The sequence below is a fragment of the Hyperolius riggenbachi genome, chromosome 11, assembly GCF_040937935.1.
Source record: "Hyperolius riggenbachi isolate aHypRig1 chromosome 11, aHypRig1.pri, whole genome shotgun sequence".
NCBI lineage: Eukaryota > Metazoa > Chordata > Amphibia > Anura > Hyperoliidae > Hyperolius > Hyperolius riggenbachi.
Window position 1 is genome coordinate 223,626,863 of NC_090656.1, and position 18,340 is coordinate 223,645,202.

Sequence of the window (18,340 nt, forward strand, 5' to 3'; positions counted from 1 at the left end):
GAGCCATCCGGAGTCGGTGAAGTGGAGACCAGATCCGCTCACCCGATCCTTTTGGCTCAGAACGCTAATGTGAACCAGGCCTAAGAATAGCAGTGCTGGCACCACCCATCCACATACTGTAGAAGCCAGTGAGCAGTCATTCCATGGCTTCCAATCCAATTCTGCATCAGGTGACACTGCTGACACTGGATGGCAGGTCATCACCTGGGAATGCTTCACTGTCTGGAGCACAAAGACGTTCTTCCATGCCGCATGACTGAATGGCTGCTGCTGGGAGGTCTCCTCCAGGCATGATTGGGGAGAATCAATACCTAGATTCAATGCAATGTTTATCAACATCATTTTATGTATGTATGTTCCGGCCCCCCAGCAGTCTGAAGTATGTTGTTCTGGCCCTTGATTGAAAAAGTTTGGGGACCTCTGCTCTAAACACTACTTCAGATAATAGATTTGGAGCTAGAAAAAGGATAAAGCCTTGTAACGCATGCTCGGCCCAGCGATGTCGCCTAAAGGGGATCGTGTACGGATAATGATGGGCGCCATCAGTCAAAGAAGTGTATACACCGTTAAAATAATAATTAGTGGTCACCTTGTACAAAAATCCAGCAGCAGTTCAGCCATGGCAAGACAGACCACTAAAAAAAAAAAAAAAAAAAAAAAAAAAAAAAAAAAAAAAAAAAAAAAGGGATAAAACAGAGAACCCCCCCAATGGGCTCTAAAATCATTTTGGATGGTAAAAATACCTCATGCGGTATTTTAACACAGCAGGCAGGCAGGGAGCTGTGTGTGTGTGTGTGACTCTCAGGTTTACTGTCCTGTGCATTCTGTCATCCCTTTAGATGTGCTGCAGCCACCAGGGGGAGCTCTTCTGTATGCCATAATAACGATTTTCACACCTAAAGGGATGCAGTAAAGCCCTCAGATTGGTCAGCTTCCTCTGATTTGATACAGTGAAAGACCCACCCATATACCCCTTCCCATCGAATCATAGTGAGGAACAGAGCTGTGTGGCTCTCCCTATTGGCTGCCTGGCTCTCGCCAAAGGCCGTCTGTCAAATCCACCGCACAGAGACAGCGGGGGAAGAGACAGTTATCGGCTGCAGTGAGCTGGAGAAAATTACCGAACACTTTTGCCCGGTAAACTTAATGCGGAAATCTTTGTGAATTGACATTTCCGGGGGTAATTACCGCAGATGTCGGTAATTAACCTCACTAAAATCGGGAACTCTGATTTTCTGTGCAGTGATAGGTTTAACGAATTGTAACTTGTGAAGGTAATCGGTAAAATCAGCTGTTTTAAGCATTACCGAATGCAGTAATGCTTTGTAAATAGAGCCCAATAGATTTGAACAAGCTGCTTCCTACAGCGATTGCTCCTAAAAACAGGGCCAGTTTAAGCAACAATGGGGCCCCAGGGCAAAATAAACCTGGGGGGCCCCCCTAACAGATACTCCAGAGCAAAAATTGGCATTAAGGGACCATTTTTGCAGCTGGTATAGTCAGGGTTTGAAGCCCCAATCGGTCGGAGCTCCACATTCTGGCTACCCAAGCCTGCATGGGGGACAAGGGGTTAAAAAGTTTCAGGAGGGGGGACCCCACATAATTTAAAAAAAAAAAAAAAAATTCCCACACTCTAAACATAATTTTTTTGGGGGGAAAATAGGAAAAAAATGCCAGGGATCTTCATACAGCCATATTGCGGCTGTATAGCGATCCCTGGCCAAAGCGCTGCGGCTGCGTATAGACCCCCTGGAAACCCCCGTCAGTGTAATTTTACATGTATCAAAAGAAAGAGCAATACATTTCCTACCGTTAGGTTTCCTACTAAAAGTGACATTTACCGCATTTAAAAGTATACTTTTTTCCTTCAAAACTTTAAAATCGATTTTCTCAAAAACTATAATCTCTTTTTGAAAAATTGTTTTTTCCTCTTATTCCCAATGATCTCCTTAACATATCCTGCAAATTTAGGGTTTCTAGAATTTAAGGTGGATTTGCTATTAACCATTAAAGTCAGCTGGTTTTTAAATATGTATTTTTTTTCCTTTTAAACTTTAAAATAGATTTTCTCAAAAACTATAAGGCCGATTTGAATTTTTGTATCCCTCTTGTAGCCACTGGGGGCCCCTACAGGCTCTGGGGCAATTGCCTCCTTTGCCTCTATGGTTGCGCCGGCTCTGCCTAAAAAAATAAATAATTACCGAACACCGTATCATCCAGGAAGATTCTGTCATTCCGGACAGTAGTAACTGAGTGCTGTCCTGTACGCGGCTCACAGCATGCAGTCTTAGAGGTCATGTCTCAAAGTATTTGAGGAATTTTTTTAAAACTTTAACAACTTTTCTGCCTATACTTGTCTGTCTCCACATTTCTATTCACCTATGAACCGCATTGCCTCTACACCATGCCTTTTTACCCATTGGATGAGCTTTAAAGGAAACCAGAGATGAACGATTTTGGCACAAAATAAACATATCCGCCGATAGATTTTACAAATTAAATACTATAACTGGTATTTTCGCCGCTCTGGTGTACCTTCTTTTTTTTAAATGTTTTTTATTATAACTCCATGCAAAACACAGTTCAACAGAAAAGCTTATTTAGTGGGCTTTGTGAAAAATGAAATCACTGTATCTAATACAAAAACCTCTTATGACTAACAAATATAGGTTAAAAAAAAAGTTTTTCAATATACCCTTACTCCTCCTATCTCATCACAGCAATCTGTGAGGCTATGAATATACAGAACAGGAAAGCAGAGCCAGAAGGGGGCAGGCTTGGGCTTGAAAAGACATCAGAGAAGACAGACTCCGCTATAATGATTCCTGAGCAAAGCGAGACTGAATACTCAGTCGGGGATTTTATCAGGGCTGCTAACAAGCAGGCTGAGCAGTGAAGGATGAAACAGAGAGCAGGGTAGGTGTTTTTTCTAATGTTCCCACTGATATATATGGTAAAATACATGAGGGTGCTTAGTTTCTGGTTCACTTTAAAAGGTGCGTACAAGAATTCAGCATGTACACGCATCCCCAGAGCTCACTTTAAAGAGGCACTGTAGTGACAAAGTAGAATGTAGTAAATTATTGTTTGTATGCAATACCAGCTGAATAAGCTGATTCAATCTAATACAAATTTTCAATAGAAATAAACTCCTTTAGGCGTTGGCACAGAAAGAAATCGGTTTCCGCGTGACCAGATCTATTCCCCGTCCCCTGCAGCCGCCCACCTTTCTCCAAGCTGCTCTTCCACTTGCGGCTCCAGTCAGTCAGCTGTTGGGAATAGGCCTTCTCGATTTTAGCCCGCTCTCGGAAGCAGGTAACCAAGTCGTTACACAACCTGTTCCCATCCTCGATGCGTTTTACCGAGCGGCGGTAGTTACCAGCCTGGAGGAAAACAGAGATGGAAGCTTTAGCATGACCCTCAAATAAACCACACATGACAAAAGTGCAATCTGAGGAGGCCTGCAGTGACAACTGCCAGTACCCAGTTCCCATGGTTTCAGTACACTGGAGCCAGTTGTATGTGGACGGGTGTTAGTCAATCGGAAGACAGAACAACAAATACCTTTGGTTTGTTATTTAATACCTTTTAACCATTTGTGGACCGCACTAGTTGAAATCTATGTCCTGCTGGTGGCGGTGCATTTCTGACAGGACGTAGATTTCAACATCGCCGCCATGCGGTCTCACCGACCCCGCGCAGCACACTCACCCTGCCGCACGTCTGACAGCAGAGCTCTGTGAGCCGAACTGAAAAGTTTCTTCTTCAGGCATGCTACAGAACTGCATCAGAGACATATAAAGCAATTTCTTACATGCACAAACTTGTATAACGTTTTTAACCACTTGAGGACTGCGGTGTTACCACCACCACCCCCTCCCCCCTTCCTCCTCCCAGTGACCAGGCCATTTTTACTTAATTGGCCCACTGCAGCTTTAAGGCAAAGCTGCAGGGCCGCAAAACACAGCACACAAGTGATTCCCCCCACCAACAGAGCTCTCTGTTGGTGGGGGTCTGATCGCCCCCACATGGTTTATTTTTTTTTAATCAATATTTATATACAAGATTTTTAAATAAATTTAACTTTGTTGTCGTTTCTCCCCCCCCCCCCCTCCCATTCCCCTCCCTCCCCCCAGCCAGCCAATCACGCGATCGGCTCTGATAGGCTTCAGGCTATGAGAGCCGATCGCTCTCCAGTGTCCCAGCCATGCCACACGGCTGTCCCCAGTACAGCGCTGTGCAGATTGTCACTCGGAGACTGAAGGCATCCTGCGCGCGATCTCCTGCTAGCCCCATAGAAGATAGTTCACGCCAATGGGCGTGGATCGGTCCTGGGGCTGCCGCACTGCTCACGCCAATTGGCGTGGAGCAGTCGGCAACAGGTTAAAGGCGTTAACAGTTTTTTAAAAAGCTAAAAATTAAAGGGAACTCAAGTGCTCTGGTCCATGTGCGGCCTGGCAGGCAATGGGGGAGTGCACATAGCTGGGCATATGCAACGAAGCACAACTTGGCCAGAGTACCGAGCCGTCCAGCAGGGGGCAGGAGCGGCCCAGGTAGACAGCAAGGAACCAGGCGACCTCAAGTGGGTGGAGGAAACCCAGGTAAGTATAAAACTGGAGCTGAAGTTAGTCTTCAGCTTCCTTTAAATGCTTAGTTAACCTGCAATGCTTATGCTGTTCCATCACCGACCCTGCAATTCCAGGTACAGCTCTAGTTGTACTGGCGGATAAATTCCGACTTACCTCCCAGAAGCTGCCCCCAGCGGGGCCTCCTCCCTCCTCGGTCATCACCGCGGACTGCTTGCAGCACAGAATTTTTGCTGATTAAGTCTGGCACTGTGGAGAGAAACAAGAATCGGTGAGCGTTACATGAAGCATCCCTTCACTAATCCCTTCACTTACAGCCTGCCAGGAAGTCTGTGTGTTTGTGGAACAGAGAGGTCACCAGAAAAGAAGACACAGAAAATGTATATTGTGCTTTTCTCCTGGTGGACTCCAAGCAGTTGAGCTGCAGCCACTAGGGTGCACTCTTCAGACAGTAGCAGTGATAGGGAGTCTTGCCCAAGGTCTCTTTGCTGAATAGGTGCTGGCTTACTGATCAGGAAGAGCCGAGATTTAAACCCTGGTCTCCTGTGTCAGAGTAGTTAACCAAAATAAGGTACCGGTACGTGTCTGGCCAAAAACGGCAACTGAATGGGACAACCTTACTGTGCACCATCACTGTGGCATGTTGGGAAGCAGCCAATAGGGGATGATCAATAAGATGCAAATTGTTCCAAAATTATGCACATTTTTTATGCAAATGTATGCAGTTTGAAAAAGGACCAATTAATTTAAACCCAGGTTTAAAAAGATTGGTCCATTTCAAGCTGCATTTATTTGCATAAGAATTTGCATACATTTGCATCAACACGGAACAATTTGCATATCTGATCATCCCGAACAGGCAAAGAAAGGGCTGATCTATCATAGGGAGTTGGGATTGTTGGGGGTGGGGGGGGGAAATCGCCGTGGGAAGCGACTGTCTGTGGGGGAGAAATTGTTGGTGGAGAAAGGCAGGACCTGTAACACCAACAACAGCCAGAGTTGCAACCTGAGCAAATAATTCTGACTTACATGCAAGTGTCATACAAATTGTATGCAGTCTGGAAATGGACCAATTAAAATTTAAGCTGAAAGTGCATTACAAAATTTGAATGCAATTTGCACACAAGCTGGAAATATGTGGAACATATGGTCAAGGAGATGGTAAGTTTTCTGTCCTGCTAGTATATTATATGCAGTCTGGAACTGGCCATTGTAATGCTGCATACACACTTGAGATAAAAGTCTTTGGAAAATGAAAGATCAGACCAATTTTAACCCCTTCCATGTAGTATGAGAGCCATACTCTACACAGTCTATTCTATGGAGCTGAGCTCCCCATCAGATAAAATCTTTGCAAGATGCTGCACACACAGATGCTGTAGACATTCAAAAGATCAGTATCTGCAAAAGATCTGTTCCTGCAATAGATCCGTTCCTGCAAATTGCATTCATAGTCTAGGAGATCTGCAGATCATCATACACACTTGGTTTAACTGACTTCATCTGCATATCTGGCAATCATCTGCAGATCTGAAAATCCATCCTGGTGGATCTGATCTGCAGATGATTGCCTGTTAAACAAGGTGTGTATGATGATCTGCAGATCTCAGACTATGAATGCATTTTGCAAGGAACGGATCTTTTGCAGGAACAGATCTTTTGCAGATACTGATCTGTTGAATGTGTGCAGCATCTTTGTGTGCAGCATCTTGCAAAGATTTTATCTGATGGGGAGTTCAGCTCAATAGACTAGACTGTGTAGAGTATGGCTCTCATACTACATGGAAGGGGGTAAGATTTCTGTCTGATGGGGAGTGCAGCTCCATAGAATAGACTGTGTAGAGTATGGCTCTCATACTACATGGAAGGGGGTAAAATTGGTCTGATCTTGCCTTTTCCAAAGACTTCTCTCAAGTGTGTATGCAGCATAACGCACGTCCTGCTGATTCTCATTGGCCCAACTACAAGATGCATACAATTTGCATTTAATCTGCATACAAGTGACCATCTCTTATGCTAACCATGTAGCCATGCTTGGCTTATCCAATAAGAAGCAGCCCCCCCCCCCCCCCCCCATGTTAACTGTACCGCAATCCCCACTTTCACAAAAGCAGCCAATGTGCATTCGGCCCTACGGATAGTCAATGAGAAATCATCTGGAGTCTATGCAAAATTATGCAACATTTTGAATGCAAATGTATGCAGCTTGAAAAACTGACCATTTAAATTTAACTAAGCAGCCCCCCCCCCCCCCCTCAAGTACCGCAATCTCACTAGGCCTATGCGGCTTCAGCAGATTAGTCTCTGGGGCACCCCTGGTGGTAAAAAGTAACAGCCACCTATTGGGGATGTCTCTTTACAACTGAGGTCTGGTTTACTGAACGGAAGGAGGGGCCAGTTCTTTCTGGAACTGTAATGAATATAACCTAATTAATAAAATAGCTTATTTTTTGACAATATTCATTTATAAAATTAGTCAGTATTTGCCTATTGTAATATCTTTCCTCACCTCAATTTACATTTTGTAATTTATCACAGCTGGCTACATCTATAGTCCTGTCAGGTGCAGCTCTGCAGAATGTTTGTTTACTGAGAATTCCAAATCCAGTGAAAATAATGCCTGGTCCCCCAGAATGCTCTGGGGTAGGATAATTTTGCATAGCTAAACAGCCTAGGCTAAGCATCACTGGGAGGGCAGGGCTACAAACCAATAGACAGCATTACAGAGATTTGGGAAGGGTTTCTGATGCGGATATGACCATAAAAGTGGATATCCTGAATAATTGACTGCGTTGTACTATAGGTCACTAGTAGCAGAGTTGTGGTTATGGTCTATCTCCATCACCATGTCAGAGACTTCCGATCTCTTCCTATCTGGCCACAGATGCCAGAAGAATAGAATGTGAAGTCCATTCCCAAATTCTATAGCAGTTACTGGAACTGCGGCTGAAGCCAACTATCCAAGGTAGAGACACTGCAGCCAATGGCAGCGTCAAGCACTGAATTTCCCATGTAAATTATTAGCCTCTGAAGCAGGAAGTGAAGGAGGCAAAGCTAGAGACAGTAACCTTTCCTTACTGGAGCCAGAACTCTAAATGCTTCCTCCCCCAGGAAGTGCAGGAGGTATAGCAAAGCTAGACAGTCCTTTCCTCACTGGAGCCAGAACTCTAAATGCTTCCTCCCCCAGGAAGTGCAGGAGGCATAGCAAAGCTAGACAGTCCTTTCCTCACTGGAGCCAGAACTCTAAATGCTTCCTCTCCCCCTCCCCATTCACTTCCACCTGGGGAAAAAAATTGTTCAAAGTCTACGCAAAATATTGCCCAAGGAGATTCATTTCACAGAATGAAGCAGCCAGCTCAGCACATTCTTCATAGACAGTCACAGAGGAGGTTCAACACATCAACTCATGTCGCTGCACAAACTGCTACATATACACAAAACTGCACAAGTGGCAGAATTACCATTCATGACCCCCCCCCCCACTAATTTGGGGCCCCTTAATGTTCCCTTGCCTCCCCTTCCTGCTCCTTACAGCCTTGGGGCCCATCTCACAAGAGTCAAACAACAAGTGTGGCCATCATGATCCACACCCATAACAAGTGTAGCCACAGAACACCTGATCTGAAGTATACTAGTCTCCTGTATCAGAGGAAGAGACCATTAGTAGTTAGGGCCCCCAATAGCTCTGGGCCTCCTGCAGTAGCAGGGGCTGATCCCCACTAGTTACGCCCCTGCAGTTTAAGGCCTCTTTCACAGTGGGACGTTAAAGTCGCACGTTAGAAAATTTTATAACGCGTCGCAGACTAACGCACAGCAGTACAAAGCTTCTGTGACACTCACAGTGCACGCGTTGGGTTGTGTGTAACGTGTAGCAATATTTAGAGACTGCAATAAGTTTGCTGCGTTATGTGTGTTGCACATGCTCAGTAAGGTTTAAAAAAAAAAAGTAACGTGCGCTGTTTTCGTTCCATCACTGTGCGATGAAAAGGGCGCACCAAACGCAGGGCTAAAGAATGTACTATAACGTCCAAGATATAGTCTTTCAATGCGTTGCATTAGGGGCACGTTATGCGACCTCAACGTCGCCTCAAACGTAACGTCCCACTGTGAAAGAGGCCTAAAAGGAACCCCCAAAAAAAGAGACCTATGGAGGATGCCCTATTTATTATTATTATTTATAAAGTGCCAACATATTCCGTGGCGCTGTACAATGTAAGAAAACAAACAAGGGATACATAATGATACAATGATATACATCAAATATGGACACTGGTACAAAATACAGAACTGGTGATTACAATAGCAGATGTAACATGACAAACAAAATGTATAACAGAGCGCAAGCTATTACATGAATAACATTCCAAGACACAAAAGGGTGAGAACTCTGCCCTTGCAAGCTTACAATCTAAAGGAATGCGGTGGAAACAAGAGGTGGGGGGTGGAGTATGGGGGGGGGGGGGGGAAGAGTATATTTATTCCTTTTCTGACAATGCACGTTGTCCTGCTGATCTTTGGCTGCAGTAGTGTCTGAATCACACACCTGATACAAGCCTGCAGCAAATCCAGTCAGATTTTTGTCAGAAGCACCTGATCTGCTGCATGCTTGTTCAGGGGCTACAACAAAAGTATTTAGAGGCATGGGATCACCAGGTCAGGGAACTGGTATTTCTTAAAAGGAAATAAATATGGCAGCCTCCATATTCCTGTCATGTCAGGTGCGCTTTAAAGGACAACTGAAGTGAGAGGGATATGAGGCTGCCATATTTATATCCTTTTAAGCAATACCAGTTTCCTGTCCTGGTGATCCCATGTCTCTAAATACTTTAGCAGTAGCCCCTGAACAAGCATGCAGATCAGGTGTTTGACAATTATGTCAGATATTATGCTAAAATCTATTGGAAATCACTGTGCAGTGTATGGGCAGGTAGTGGATCAGATTCCTCCAGAGATGGATCTATCGAATGGTTGATTGAGCCATGTAGTGGGCAGTTTCAGAGATTGGCGTGTCATGACAGTACAGGACTGACAGAATCCCCCTCCCCTAGAGTCTGTCCATGTGTCAGCAACACAGAAGGTCGGTGGCTGGTGCAAGCATGAACTAACCAGAGCGTTCGGCGGAACACCCCCCCCCCCCCTCGTTATTAAAAGCTCAGACAATCCAAGAACGGAAACTGTTCTCACTCCCAAAATAAACATTGAACACAGGCCTAAAATATCAGCACCTGCTGCCAGCTATGAGCCCCCCTCCCTCCCCTATACAGGAGCCTGCCAGTCTCCAGGGGATATACAGGGAAGCACCTTGGAAGAGACGACACCAAAGGTCAAAATAACCAGGCTGCAAGATTTCACATACAAACAGATCACACATCGAAGACTAGAGGTGGCCATACACCAGGCAACTTGGCGGCCGATCGATTATTATAATCAGATGAAAATCTGTGCAGTCCAGAGAATTCATGATTGATGTGGCAACCAATTTCGGGATGAAATGTATCAAACATGCTGCAAGATGTAGGGCCAACATGCTCCATTGGGGGCGCGATGGTAAAAGAGCGCAATTTCAGGACGAGCGACAAATGTGACGGAACCGCAGCGCTGTCCCTCCAATGTAAAGTGTACCCCTCAGTGCAGTGTACGTTACCTGTACGCATCCGCCGCTGGGTCGGGGCATACACGTGCCCCACATGCCATGCAGCATCACAAGGCCAATTCCTGAGAGATTTCATACTGAAATCGATTGGCAGACGCCCTGCAGTGTATAGGCAAGCAACAGATACGCTCTCAGATCAGATGCAATCAGGGAGAGATCTGCCCATGCATCTGATGTATGGGCACCTTAAACCAGCATTTTTCAAAGTGGGTGTCGCAGCTCCCTAGTGCACCGTGAGCTTTCCAGAGGGTTCTGTGACCGCCCTCCTGGTGGAATATAGTCCTTTCTCTGGCTCTCGCCCGCAGCTCCTTCCATCCTCTTTCAGCTCGGCGAGATCCTCTGCACAAGTAATACAGCCATGAATTGATATCCATCGAAGCCATGTTACCAGGCAGTTGCCACATAGTTCCAGCAGTTGGCACCAATGGTGTATACCGTAATTTGAGAGGCACAATGACAGGAGAGTGGCATGAGGGGAGCAGCAAGCAGAAGGGGAGCGGCAGGAGGGGAGCAGCAAGCAGAAGGGGAGCGGCAGGAGGGGAGCAGCAAGCAGAAGGGGAGCGGCAGGAGGGGAGCAGCAAGCAGAAGGGGAGCGGCAGGAGGGGAGCAGCAAGCAGAAGGGGAGCGGCAGGAGGGGAGCAGCAAGCAGAAGGGGCGCGGCAGGAGGGGAGCAGCAAGCAGAAGGGGCGCGGCAGGAGGGGAGCAGCAAGCAGAAGGGGCGCGGCAGGAGGGGAGCAGCAAGCAGAAGGGGCGCGGCAGGAGGGGAGCAGCAAGCAGAAGGGGCGCGGCAGGAGGGGAGCAGCAAGCAGAAGGGGCGCGGCAGGAGGGGAGCAGCAAGCAGAAGGGGCGCGGCAGGAGGGGAGCAGCAAGCAGAAGGGGCGCGGCAGGAGGGGAGCAGCAAGCAGAAGGGGCGCGGCAGGAGGGGAGCAGCAAGCAGAAGGGGCGCGGCAGGAGGGGAGCAGCAAGCAGAAGGGGCGCGGCAGGAGGGGAGCAGCAAGCAGAAGGGGCACGGCAGGAGGGGAGCAGCAAGCGGGGAGCAGCAAGCAGAAAAGAAGCGGCAGGAGGGGAGCAGCAAGCAGAAGGGGAGCTGCAGGAGGGGAGCAGCAAGCAGAAGGGGAGCAGCAGGAGGGGAGCAGCAAGCAGAAGGGGAGCGGCAGGAGGTAGAGGTTTTGTAGCTGATGAATAGGATGAAGCCTGGACTGGTAAGGCTGTGTTCCCACTACAGCGCTAAAGTTACTTTTTCGTCTGTTTTACCCAGGGCTGTGGAGTCGGTACAAAAATATTCCGACTCCAACTCAGACTCCCCAGTTTCTGAAACCACAACTCCAACTCCGGGTACCCAGAATGGCTCAGACTCAGACTCTTCGACTCAGACTCCTTGGGCTGTGGATTTTGTACAAAAATCATCAGACTCCCGACTCAGACTCCTCAGTTTATGAAATCAACAACTCAGACTCCAAATCCGGGTGCCCAAAATTGCCCCGACTCCGACTCCACAGCCCTGGTTTTACCACACCACAAAACTGACAAGTGTGAAAGGATCTGGTTTCTAAAATAAGATCCATTCGGTATCAGTCTGCGAAGGATCCGTTGCAGTAAGCTGACCGAACTTCTGTGCTGTCCACAATTTTACCAGAAGAGCAGATGTGATTCCCATATACAGTATAATCGGCAGTGCAACTGGAAACCTAGCCTAATGCCTGCTACACACCATGTAATTTACCGTCAGACTGGTGGATTATTTCTGACAGGTCAGATTTATTTTCCAATCGCTTCTTGAAGTACTAAACATAAATTTTCCATATGGAGTTGCTGCCGCTCTCCCCTCTGTGTACAAGCGTGGCCGCGCTCCGCAGGTGTAAAGTACGGCCCGTGCCTGCCTAGTAGCCCACATCCACTTGTGGTTCCGTGCCACTGTGCCGACACAAGCCCTACTGGTGTCTCCGCAATGTGGCCACGCTCATACAGGAAGAAAGCATGGCTGCCAAGAAGAAGAGGAGTGTCCTGGCTAGGTCAAGGAGGATCGGGGAAGATTCTGGGGAATCCAAAGGCACCCCTCAACCAACGTTTTTAGTTTATTACTTTTTATTAGGCTACCAAAGCTCAAACATATAGTAAAAATGGGGGGAGTAGGCAAGTTTATGAAGCAGGACTCTCCGTTTGCTTGCAAATGTTCCTTCACAGCTACTTCCTGGTTGGCCAGGCGGGCATTAGTTCGGTGGCCCGGCTGCGCATGTCCTTGACCGCAAGGCTGGGAGTGCTCTGGGCATTTGCACCATACAGTCGTGAAATCGTGCACAGCGTGCTCCCGGCCACGTGATCAATAACGTGCACAGCCGCGCCATCGCACTAATGCCCACCTGGCCAACCAGGAAGTAGCTGTGGGGGCATGAGGACTGCTTCATATACATGCCTCCCAACCCCCACCCCGTTTTTACTATACAAGTTTGAGCCCTGGTATCCTTTAAAAAAATAAAAAACAGAAACCCTTAGATTACAAAGCTAGCAGTCAGTGTCATCAGATCAGTGTTTGGCGATGGAATTAAATTCATGGACTGGAAAAAAAAAAAAAAATCATTGAAACTGATAGAAAATAACAGATTTGGATCTTTGGACATAAATCTGCAGCTTTGCTTACATATAATCCCTGTAAGTTCCTGAATATACGGCCGCTAGGACAATGACCGCAGAACAACGACCTTTGCCAGTACACAGGAGACGCTCGCCCGTCACTCTCTAACCCTCGCGCTCTAATCTGTCACATGTGGTCATTTACTGTAGGGTAAAAAAAAAAAATAAAAAAAAAAAATCACAGCTCAAAACAGGATTTATTTAAATTAGGTGTTAAAAATAATAAGATTTGTAAACTCTAGTTTTTGCAAAATATCCACTGCTGCAATAAGCCGCTCGGATTCCTCCTCATATGACCTGCAGTGGGGAAGAACGATTGCTCTATCAGCTGAAGCCACACCCCCCACTGCCTGCTAGCCTATCATGACTTGCAGTCTCTAGAAGTGAGGCGTGGCTTTAGACTGACTGAGGATGACGGGGCACAAGTGAGAAGGCAGCTGGAGGTCAGTTTGTATTTTTTTGCAAAAAACTGAAATGAAGCCTTATGCTTAATTAATGAACAAGGTTGAATGAAAGGCAAACCAGGTGAGCGGGATATGGAGGCTGACAGTTATCTTTTAAACACTGCAGATTGCCTGACTCTCCTGCTGATACTCTGTTTTTAATACTTTTAGGCGCAGCCCCTGAACAAGCATTCAGATCAGATGTCTGACAGAAGAAGCTGCATGCTTGTTTCAGGTGTGAGATCCAGATTCTGCTTGAGCGAAAGAGATCAGCAGGACACCAGGCAACTGGTATGGTTTAAAAAGTTATAAATATGGCAGCTATGATATCCCTCTCAGTTCAGGTTCCCTTTAGGCCGGTTTCACACTAGGAATTGGCGGCAGCGGGGCTGTGTGGGCCGGATGCCGCTCAACACAGGCCTTCGGGGATTTCCACATTAGTATGCGGCAGGGATGCTGTCACGAGTAGATTCGAGTGGCCTAAGCACTCGAACTCGTGATTCAAATGAGCAATAATTAATGCAGGTGAGGAGCGGGACATAAGGGGTTATTTACCCATAAGGCTGCGTGCTCCCTGCACTCCAAATAGGATCCATACGTGTCCTATTCATCGCATTACAAGCCTCGCTGCAGGCACTTCTTCCGGCTTGAAGGAGGAAGTGCCCGCAGTGCCTGCAGCGAGGCTTGTAACGCAAAAAATAGGACGCGTGTGGATCCTATTTGGAGCGCAGGGAACACGCAGCCTTATGGGTAAATAACCCCTTATGTCCCGCTCCTCACCTGCATTAATTATTGCTCATTTGAATCACGAGTTCGAGTGCTTAGGCCACTCGAATCTACTCGTGACAGCATCCCTGGTATGCGGTAATTCCCGTCTGGCAGCCAGCCAAGCAGGAAGGGACGCTCACGCAGCCCCAGGACTTGACGCCAATTGGAGTTAGGCGTTCCTGGGGCTGCCGCCGCGGTCACGCCCATTGGCGTAAGGCGGTCTTCAAGTAGTTAAACAATGCAGATTGCCCATCTGTCCTGCTGATCCTCAGCCTTTAATACTTTTAGTCATATACATCGACCGCGTACGAATGAAAATCGCCGCAGCATACAGCCGATATACGGCTTACCCTGCTCCTGCACAAGTCCCAGCGGCGTTCATTTCTATTCCCCCTCCAGGTCCATGTGGCTGGGGGGGGGGGGGGGGGGGGGAGACAAAGTAATTTGGCTTCCAGCTATTGCTGCCGGCCAAATTAGTGTTTTAACAGTAACTTCAGCTCCATCTTCTGGCGGGACTTTAGTTACTCACTGTGCACCGCTGTAGCCATAATTCTTATTACTGTCTATGGTGGCGCCGGCTGCGCCCAATTCGCCTGCGCTGCAATAGTTGTGGTCACCCTGAACAACCATGCAGATCAGGTGTTCTAACTGAACAATTGCCGTATGCTTGTTTCAGATGTGAGATTCAGGCAGGGGTCACACCTGTCTGTTTTCGTGCGCGTTTTCTGCACAGAAAAACGGATTAAACTGAGAACTCCTGTTAATCAATGGGCTAGCTCATGCTTGAATGCAGATTTCGCGCACACAGAAAAAAATCCTCCATCCTGAAGCATAATTCTGCACATTTTGGCAGGTTTTTCTATCAATTACATTAGCTGCTGTGAAATAGACTTTTTCTGGCAAAAATGCCTCAGACACTAGTGCAGCCAAAAAGATCAGAAGGGCTGCCAGACAACTAGTATTGTTTAAAAGGAAATAAATATGGCAGCCTCCATATCCCTTTCAGTTCAGCTGTCCTTTAAAACTCACCTGAATTGGGGGTTTAATTTAAAAAATGCAGCAACCCCTGACACACCCATCTAATAAGAACACTGTGGAATAGCTAGATTCTAAATACCCCCCTTCCCCCCAGCTGTCATATTACACCAATTCTATATGAAATTTAAGATTCTAACCATAGTACCAGGGCTGTTGAGTCGGAGAAATTTTGGGTACCTGGAGTCGGAGGTTTCAATAAATGGAGGAGTAGGAATTGTATAATTTTTGAACCAAATCCACAAATCCATAGCCTTTGTAAAAATTAGACTAAGGAGTTGGAGCAATTTTGGGTACCTGGAGTCGGTGGTTTCATAAACTGAGGAGTTGGGAATATTTTTGTACCGATTCCACAGCCATGCACAGTACTAATTCTACATAGAACTTTGTTTTTATTATTTTACAAAGGTCTGAAAATGTGTGGGTGTCCCTTACTAAACATTCCAGACAGCACGGGAAGACCTGTACACACAGGGGGATGTTTGTGGGATCTCTGTCACCCAAGGGATCGATCCTTGCCAGGCAACAGAGCACTGGCGACACTGTGCAGACGCATCATCAGCCTCCTGGCTAGTAACATGTCTATAGCTTTGGGTGGGTGTGTTTGGGGGGATGGGGGACGAGCAGCATGCGACAGAACATTCCTTTTAGCGTTTGGGCGTCAGATCGTCCAAGATCCAATGTCTTCAGCAAAAGTGCGGCTGCTGTATGCACACTGGTCTGACTCCTGATTCTCGGCCATGACAGTCCACCACGAGTTTGGACCAGCGTGTGCATGTAGTAATACTGAAGGAAAGGTCTATAGGTCATAGTCCATAGGTCAAAAGCAGATCTTCCTGATCGCCCACAGATCCGTTTTTGAAGTGGGTGAAAACTGCCCCTATTTTTAACAATTGTATCCGTGGCTCCGGTTCTGGTCCGGGCCCCAAAACAGAGCCACAGATACGTATTTTAAACAAAATGTGAACTGAGCCCAAGCCATAGACCCTGAACAAGCATGCAGATCAGAAGTCTATAACAAATCTAACAAGATTATCTGCATGCTTGTTTCAGGTATGTGATATGGTCCCTACTGACCAAAAAGATCAGCGGGATGCCAGGCAATTGGTATTGGTGTATGGGAAAAATATGGCAGCTTCCATAGTTCTCACCACTCTGGTTCCTTTTAACTCACAGCTGAGAACTTTTAAAGAACGAAACAAGTTGAGCACCAATCAGAATCCCAGTTGATAATATTTTACAGAAAGGTTACACAGCCACACCAGGACCTAACGGATGAATATGGTAGTATTGCACATCTTGTGCAAGGAGCACAGAATGATCAAGGTCTCTACCTCCCCTTCCCCGAACTGCAAAAAAAGGTAAGTGCTCAGGGGGACATGGGTGATCAAGAAATTGGATTGGAGGGTTAAGAGAAGGGCTGCTATGTTTCAAGAAGGTTGGTCTAGGGACAGAAGAGTGTTAAAGAGACACTGAAGCGAAAAAAAAATGATATGATTTGTATGTGTAGCACAGCTAAGAAATAGAACATTAAGATCAGATACATCAGTCTAATTGTTTCCAGTACAGGAAGAGTTGAGAAACTCCAGTTGTTATCTCTATGCAAACAAGCCATTAAGCTCTCCGACTAAGTTAGTTTGGAGAGGGCTGTTATCTGACTTTAATTATCTCAACTGTAAGTGAACTGTTTACTTTTTCTCTGCTAGAGGAGAGGTCATTACTTCACAGACTGCTCTGAAAGACTCATTTTGAATGCGGAGTGTTGTGTAATCTGCACATATTGGAGAATGATGCAATGTTAGAAAAAACACTATATACCTGAAAATAAATATAGAAAAAACACTATATACCTGAAAATTTCCCCCCCCCCCCTCCCCCCATAAAATACTGACCTTAGACTATGGTAGACACAAAGACTAGGACTATGGTAGGATCATACAATGAGCTCCTCTGAGGACAGTCGGAGACATGACTATGTACTCTGTAAAGTGCTGCAGAAGAGGTCAGTGCTATATAAATATATGCGAATGCATCAGAAGCAGCTTATGTTCAGAATAAGATTGGCCCAATGCGGTCTAAGAGATCAAAAGACAACCAGTCAGTTCTGTGGTCCTTGAGTACATTACCCATCAGATTTCGGCACAACTGAATAAGAAGTATCCAAGCTATCTAGCCAATGCATGCATAGTTCCATAGCTTAACATACCATTCCTTTTTAAATAAAACCATAGAATTTACCACAACTACTTCCTGTGGCAAAACATCCCAAAACGTAACTGTAAACCTAAGTGGAGAAGTTTACTATGTATGTAAATCTATTCTCCCAGATATTCAGAACTCACTAAGACAGTGCGCACCAGCTCTGAGGAGACTCCTCACCCCCATATAGAACCCCACTACCCTAAAACATTTAGAAACCACTAACCGTGTCCCTGACTGTGCCCCTGCCCTGAGCAGACTGGTCCCCCACCTGTATCTAACCCTATTTCTCCATCATACAGAACTCCACTCTGTGCACTGGCCTGGATCAGACGGGACAGAACCCCTCAGCTGTATCTAACCCCATTCCTCCAGATATACAGAACTCCACTCTGTGCCCCAGCCCTTAGCAGTCAGGACACCCCCAGATGTATCTAACCCCATTCTTACCCCATATATACAGAACTGACTGACTGTGCCCCAGCCCTGATCAGACAGGACCCCCAGCTCTATCTAACCCCATTTCTACCCCCACATATAAAGAACTCACCTACTCTGTGCCCCAGTATCCCATTTTCCCAGATATACAGAACTCCAACACTCTGCCCTCATCAGACAGTACCCCCCAGCTGTATCTAACCCCACTCCTCCCTCACATATAAAGAACTCACTGACTCTGTGCCCAGGCCCTAAGCAGTCAGAACACCCCCCCCTCCCCCCAGCTTTATCTAACCCCATTCCCCCACATATACAGAACTCACCCACTCTCTGCCCTGATCAGGCAGGATCCCCAGCTGCACGGACTCCCCTCTCTACACACAGCAGGCTGTATTTATGTCACATACCTTCCAGCCAGAAAGTGGAATCCAGAATCGGGAAGAGGAGGAGGGGGGAGATGTGCGGACCTGCACAGACCTGTGAGCTCTTCCAACTCTGCAGGGAGAAAGAAGAGGAGCCGTCAGAGGCAGCTGCACACTAAGCACGCACATTCACTTTCACATGATGCTCAACTAAATATGGAATCC

General features: G+C 46.7%; 1 protein-coding gene across 6 annotated transcripts in view; it reads right to left on the reverse strand.

Annotated features, from left to right (window-relative positions):
* Positions 1-18,340, reverse strand: part of PACSIN3 (protein kinase C and casein kinase substrate in neurons 3) — a 156,762-nt gene that overhangs the window by 39,289 nt on the left and 99,133 nt on the right. For 5 of the 6 annotated variants that reach the window (XM_068261609.1, XM_068261605.1, XM_068261607.1 and 2 more), the window contains exons 2-4: positions 18,161-18,248; positions 4,743-4,835; positions 3,227-3,383 (exon numbers count right to left, since the gene is read on the reverse strand). In XM_068261609.1, the coding sequence (XP_068117710.1) occupies positions 3,227-3,383; positions 4,743-4,787 (202 nt within the window). In that variant the 5' untranslated portion in view covers positions 4,788-4,835; positions 18,161-18,248. Of the gene's footprint in view, positions 1-3,226; positions 3,384-4,742; positions 4,836-18,076; positions 18,109-18,160; positions 18,249-18,340 lie in introns of those variants that run through there. The other variant, XM_068261608.1, reaches the window with a different exon arrangement.